Source organism: Corvus cornix, chromosome Z (genome assembly GCF_000738735.6).
Source record: "Corvus cornix cornix isolate S_Up_H32 chromosome Z, ASM73873v5, whole genome shotgun sequence".
Lineage (NCBI taxonomy): Eukaryota > Metazoa > Chordata > Aves > Passeriformes > Corvidae > Corvus > Corvus cornix.
In genome coordinates, this window is record NC_046357.1 from 52,502,439 (window position 1) to 52,509,422 (window position 6,984).

Sequence of the window (6,984 nt, forward strand, 5' to 3'; positions counted from 1 at the left end):
TTTGTCAAGGAATAGATAAAACATGTATTTCAAAGACAATAAAAAAACATCTTCTGTCCCATGAATGACAGATTTTAAAAATAAAATGCAGTCTACTGCTAGGACCTTATCTATTGTGTGTGAAGCATCAAGCAGATTTTAAATGAGGGAAATGTGTTGCAAAGATGCTAGCTAATAATGCAAGATACTGGATCCTGAGAACACTGGATGGTGCGAAATATTACAAAACTCACAAATACAGGAACACATGTATTATCTAGGGTCAAAAAACCCCTAGATCATATAACCAATCCAAACACCTCAACAAATTCATAGATCTATTTTTTTCACTAATTTATTTTGGCGATAGTAAACATGAAACACCAGTTTTATAGCCTTCTTGACAGAGAAGGAGGTTTTTTTTAAAAAAATTTCAAAGTACCTCTTAAGACAAGTTGGCATATTTGGACTTAAACAAAATGTTAAAGCTGTCTGAGAAAAGTACTTATTGTCCAAATATGTATCTAGCTAATCTGACAGAAGGTAGGAGGATATCCAAAGAGGCACCATGAACTGCTTAAGTCACTAAGCCACCTCTCCTTTCTTCAGTAGGTATTCAGAGATCTTAACAAGCTAAATGAATAAGTAAAAAATACAGATATGTATGCAGCACAAATACTGGAAAAAGTTTCCAAACATCTACCAAGAAAGCTGACAAGCTAACTACTTTAAGCAAAAAGACTTAATACATCAACATTATAGAAGCAACAATCTTATGAAATAAAGTCAAGAACTTCACATAGTAATAGTGCCAAAGTTTTCAGATACACACAGGTGAAACTTTATTGTTCTTTAGCAAACACATTATTAGAAAAAAATAAAATTCAAAAGTTGCCTTTTTCCATAATGATTACAGAAAAAATACATTGTTTTCTATCCTTAAAGACAAATCGCATTTGCAAAATGTAACAATCTTCCCATACAACTTCAGCCTATTATTAAAGACGTCTTTCTAATTGTACTTCAGTTTGTAAATAAATTGCAAATCACAAACATTAAGTTCGTATTTCACAGCAAAAAACTACTTTTTGAATTTGAACTTCTGCAAAAACTTTCTGCAAGATTCACAGTCTCTGCAAAAACTACACCTCATTCAGTAAAGATTGAAAGAGTGTGTGTGGTCTTTTTATATTGCACTAACTTTTCTTGACACACCTGCCCAAACGTGTCATTCAGATGCTATCAAACTGGTTCACAGCTAACGTCACAAAGACTAAGAACAGCAGTAACTTCAGAATGAACCAAAAACATAAAAGCTGGGTGCCCACTGTTGTGCGTAATGTGAAAAAGAGAAGGTGAAAAATCTTTTTCACAATGAGTATGTGAAACCTTTTAGAACAGCGGCAGCTTTCGGCAGAAAGTAGCCCCTTTTCCTTCCCCTTCTCTGCCACACTTGGTTTTTGGTTTGCATAGAAAAGGGAATGTTTTGTCTGATTTTGATAGACTCTTATTTTTTGGTTTAGCTATCATACAGAAAAAAAAACACATTAGAAATCACTACAGTTTGTGTGCTTTATGATAAATTCACATGTCAAATATTTCACTTTCAGGTACCACATTTTTTTTGTTCAGGACAGATAAAATGACTTTCCATTTCCTTTTGACATGTAACATATCCACTTGTTTCTTTTAATTGCATCTCCAAGTTCTAATTTTCTGTATTCGTCTTTTAGTCTGCCTCCATGTTTTCAAGTATTCTTGTTTAGACACTGCAGCCTCCTCCTTACTGCACACCTTCAGGCAGCTGACTGTTAAGTACCCAATAGCGTTTATCCTATCCCCTTAGGCAACTCAAATTTGCTTTTAAAGACTGCCACAACAGTTTCTCCAAGACAGCATAAGCATGCTTATTATTCACCCAAGGAACAAAACTTGAATCTCGATGGAAACAAGTTTCCCGGGAACAGATGCACAGCTATGAAACAACTGATCAGGTTTCCATCTCAGTCTCTGTGGTGTCAGTCCTTGCAGCAGTTTTAGCGTCCAATGGAGTCTCTTCATCTAGGTTCTGAATATCAGACAAATCAATAGCAGGCAGCGGTGCTCTCCAGTACAGAAATGAGTTATATTGACAGAATTCTTCCTCTTGCTTTGAAAAGAGACAAATAAACAAAAAGTTAACAAAACATTAATGTGTATCCCAGCAGCAGAAAATAATAAAAAGAAACTTTTTATATATGAGAAACTGAAACAAAGAAGAGTTACTCAGCTGTTACATATTAACAATTACTTTAATTTTATGATTTTTAACTAGATCATTGTTTACTTTTACCTTTCCTAACATTCTTGCAAAGAATTACGTAATAACTTCCTTAATTCCACTGATTTCTTCAACTTACAACTTTTGCACAGAAAAATAGTGTAAAACTTGTGCAATTATTGGACTTTGCATACAAAATCTGGTCCCTGCTTTTTCTTCTCATAACAATATACAAATTTCATGCATGTTTAGAAACTGGCATTCAGAAGAATATATTTAGCTACTTAATAACAACTCAGAGGGATGATACTGCCAGGATAAATAAACCATTTTATAGTGTTTAAACCACATTCTGTTTCTTCTTTTCTGTATCCAAATTTTGTATTCAAGAGAGGAAAGCCTGAGAATCTGAGTTGGAAGGGTCCCACAAGGATCAGCAAGGCCAGCTCTTAAGTGAATTGCCCATATGGAGATCAAACCCACAATCTTGACAATATGAGCACAATGCTCCAACCTATCTAACTAGATCGTATCTCAAAAAACCTTGGAGAAACATGTACTCATCCACTAATTTAATACGGCATCACAATTTTTTTTAAAATGTCTACAAGAAAACACAGCGCCTGTTTATAGCCGTGTCACAGTTACGAAGAGTGGCCACTCTGTGCTCTTTCTATGGACATGATAGACCTAGGAAGAGGAATGACCTAAGCCATTGCTTACGTCATGAGCATGTGTTTTCTTGTGGTATATAAAAACACTGAATGCTGCCACAAACCTAAAATAGTGCATTTCCATGTTATATTGGGTTTGCATTTTTCCTAACATACAATTTGAATTTTTAAGTATTTTACTTTACTGTCTCAGCTGTAACAGATGCTGAATAGAAGTATTTTTAACAAATAAACTGGTATAATTGTTTTAGTATTTCTCAGAGACCAAATTGCAGCGTGCGAAGGGTGAAGGCACCACCACAATCCACAGTGTGACTAAAATCAACTTCTCTGGGCCTCTACAGTGTGGCTCTTGAAAAAATTAACGACTTGCCTGTCGGTTTTGCAACAGAGTAAAAAAAAAAAAAATAGTAGTGAGTATCATCCCTACACCTTCTCAAATACTGAAAAATTATGCTTCCCCCAGTTCCCAAAAGAGAGAAGTACATAAAATCACCATACTTCCCATTTAAAAATACATTCTTCTATTTGTTACCACACAGATCTCTCCTGAACTACAATCTGTTGTACTAAGCAACCTCCTTCTACTGCAAAAGCCCTGCACGATTTAAATAATTAACAATATTTTAATTTAATATTATACATTATATAATTGCATATTTAATTTAGATAGTTAATAATTAAGAGAGGACAAAAGGCGTAGACATTTCATAGCAGTAAGATGGTTCCTTGCCTGTAGAATACTACTAATGTGAATTTCCTCACTGGCAAAGACTGTCTTCAGAAAATACCGAAGAACAAAAGTTCCATTAACTGAGACCAAAACCAATTAACTGACACCGTGACACAGGAAAAAAAGATTGATTATACTGAAACTGGAAGAAAGCCAAACCAAAAGTAGTTGCCCATTCTTGTAAACTGGCAATTTTGTACTGCACTGCATTAACAACTATTGACAAGTGTGGGAGGGATGATTTTCCAGTCTGTATTTCAGCCTAGGCAGCATCACTCACACAGAACTGTGCAGGGCAAGTGGCGAACAAATTCTTTGAAAAAAATCTCAGGCACTGGAGTTTCAGATACTGTCAATTAGTTTTACAAATTCTCCCCTGCATAATTTGAACTCCCCTGACATTTTAGTTAAGTTTTTGCTCACAATGAGAGCTAAGCAGTCAAAATCAGAGTCCTGTGCCAGATGCTTTGTATGCATAAAGCAAATGACAGCACCCTCATTTCAAAAGGATTAGAGTCTAAGAGTTCATAAACACATACTCAATTTTGGACTAAAGACTACAAGCATAATTAATCTCAAGAGTTTTCAAGTTTACAGATCAGCAATACTTCAGTGTGAAAATGAAAAAAAGCATCAAGTACAAAAGACAGGCACAAACACTAAACATTCGTACCTAAAAGGCAAAATAAACTACCAAATATTCACCTTCAGCTAAGTATGTTTCCATATAGGTTTTGAGTAGAAATTCTGTCAAGGTAGGCAATAAACAGCAAGATCAGAGACACAAAAGCCCAGTTTCTATAGACTAAGTTGCTTAATTTTTAGGGATTTTGTTTTCCAACTCTAGTTGCAAAACTGTACTTGGAAATAAAATCAAAATAATCTTTCTTCTCTGTCCAACCGTAATATAATGCCTTAAAGTTTAACAAAAACAGTGTGAAATTAACAGTATCCTAATCATACTTATTAATGTATTGAAATATACAAGTCACAAACAGCAAAGAATAGTACCAACCTAGGGATTGTATTTTCAGAAAGGTGTAAAAATCATCATCAGAAATATCATTATGAAAGATTTAAAATATACAGGTAGGACACACAAAAACTGGAAGAAGTATCTCTAGCCTGAGGTGTTAACCAAGCTTTATTTTAAAACTAATACATTCTTTATACAATACTGTACTTACGGAAACAACCTGTTAAAAATACTCTCCTAGAAAAACATCGTACATCAAGAACTAATCTTTATTGTGTGGCAATTCAAGGGGCTTGTGGTCTTCCTACCGCTGCTAAAGCTTACAAAATTATGCCAAATAACACCAAGAGTATGTAAAAAGTTCAGCATTATACTTGTCATGGGTGTCAAACTGTTCTGCAGAGGTTTGTTCAATTTGTTTAATTACTATGCTTGCGAACACACATGTTCTCTCTTTGAAAATGAAAGAGATGCTTGTGCTTAAAATGGCTGTATAATAGTCATAGGATATAGAATTTTTGTGAATTTTTTTGCCTTAATTTTACCATCCATCACCAATAAAACCCACTAATCAACCAATCAACCAAGAAAACACAAAAAGGCAGAGCTTGAAAAAGAAAAGCCACTGTTTTCTTTACAGATCATAAATGGGTGTTATACTATGAAAGGCCTCAAACTCTCAAAATTGGAGTCTACAACTGCAGTTCAAAGCCCATCTAACCTGATCAGACTTTCTGTCACTTCGTATCACTGAATCTAATATTTTGGTCTTACTTAAAAGATCCAGGTGGAAGGCAAAGTGAGTTTAACATGCACCAAACTTCGAAGCAGGTGTGAAATTTGATCAAGCTTTTTTCTGGTTGTGTGGTATTTTCTTTGGTTTTTTAATTAAAATTTTCTTAGCACCAGATTTTGTTTCCTGAGCTACGGTGCAAAGTGCAGTCAAGGCCAGGAAGAAAAACGTGTACTGTTCAAAGTTAACCAGGAAAGTAGTTTCAATATACTGTGATCACTACGACACTGATGCTGTTCCTCTGATCGCCTCCGCTAAACGTTTTGGTTAAAGGACAGCTCTGGAATTGCTATTAAATGTCAAACCACTTAGTTTAGGAAGCTGACGCTGTAGTGAGCCCAACCCTCACACAACAGAGGCGCCAGCAGAATAACCTCTGCAAGCTTCCACCGCACTGCTGGATAGGGATGAAGCTGAGCATAACCTCAGGTAACGTGGAAAGGTTGTTTCCCATCCATTTCATGGCCCGGAGCGGGGGAGGGACCGGTAAACCTGGATGATACTCTCTTGCTTCGAGGAAGACAAAAAGAAAAGGCCCTTTAAGAGGCCCGCGGCCAGGAGGCGCAGATGGGGCTGGGAGGCAGAGCGCTGCGCCCTGGCCCGCGGAAGCCCGCCAGCACCCCCGGCGGACACCCGCGTCCTGCAGACACGCTTCAGCCGCTACTGGCACCGCCCCGTCACTTCCCTCCCCGCGGACGAGCGACCCGGGCCCATCCCGCTCAGTTACCTCGGCGGCAGCGGCGGCCCGCTCCTTGGCCCGGCCGCCCGCGCGTCCCTCCGCCGCCGGCGCGTCCTGGGGCACCGCGGTCCCGCCGCGCCGCCGCCGCCCGCCGCCCGCGTCCCCCGGCTGGGCGCGGGGGCCGCCGGCCCCGAGCCGCTTTCCCGGCGGCGCCTCCGCCTCCTCCAGCGGCCGCTTCGGCGCGGCCGGGCCCGCGCGCGCCGGCTCTGCCCGGGGGCGCCGCTCGCCCGCGCGGGGCAGCGACGGCTCGCGCAGGAGCCGCTTCACGGGCACGTGACACATTAAGGGCTCCGCGCGCCGCTTGGCCATGAGGGGCCGCGCGCCGGCGGCTCCGCGGGGTTCGCGTCCCCTCCCCCCCGCGCATGCGCGGTGGGCGCTTGCTGAAGCGCGCATGAGCACCACTCTCGGCGCCACCGCCGGGGGGCGGGGCTGCCTGCCGCACTGCCTGACGGGAGGAGCGGGCGGGCAGAGCCCCAGCGGGCACAGCCTCGCCCGGCAATAAGGGATGGAGCGGGAAGAGCCCCAGCGGGCACAGCCTCGCCCGGCAATAAGGGATGGAGCGGGCAGAGCCCCAGCGGGCACAGCCTCGCCCGGCAATAAGGGATGGAGCGGGCAGAGCCCCAGCGGGCACAGCCTCGCCCGGCAATAAGGGATGGAGCGGGCAGAGCCCCAGCGGGCACAGCCTCGCCCGGCAATAAGGGATGGAGCGGGAAGAGCCCCAGCGGGCACAGCCTCGCCCGGCAATAAGGGATGGAGCGGGAAGAGCCCCAGCGGGCACAGCCTCGCCCGGCAATAAGGGATGGAGCGGGCAGAGCCCCAGCGGGCACAGC

General features: G+C 41.7%; 1 protein-coding gene across 1 annotated transcript; it reads right to left on the bottom strand.

The window, feature by feature from the left end:
• Positions 1-316: 316 nt before the first annotated feature.
• On the bottom strand, positions 317-6,566 carry CZH9orf40 (chromosome Z C9orf40 homolog). The gene is made up of 2 exons (XM_039567646.1): positions 6,143-6,566; positions 317-2,128 (listed from the first exon to the last, which is right to left on the bottom strand). Exons 1-2 carry the CDS (start codon positions 6,545-6,547, stop codon positions 1,970-1,972), a joined length of 564 nt encoding a protein of 187 aa, XP_039423580.1. The 5' UTR covers positions 6,548-6,566; the 3' UTR covers positions 317-1,969.
• Between the last annotated feature and the right edge of the window lie 418 nt (positions 6,567-6,984).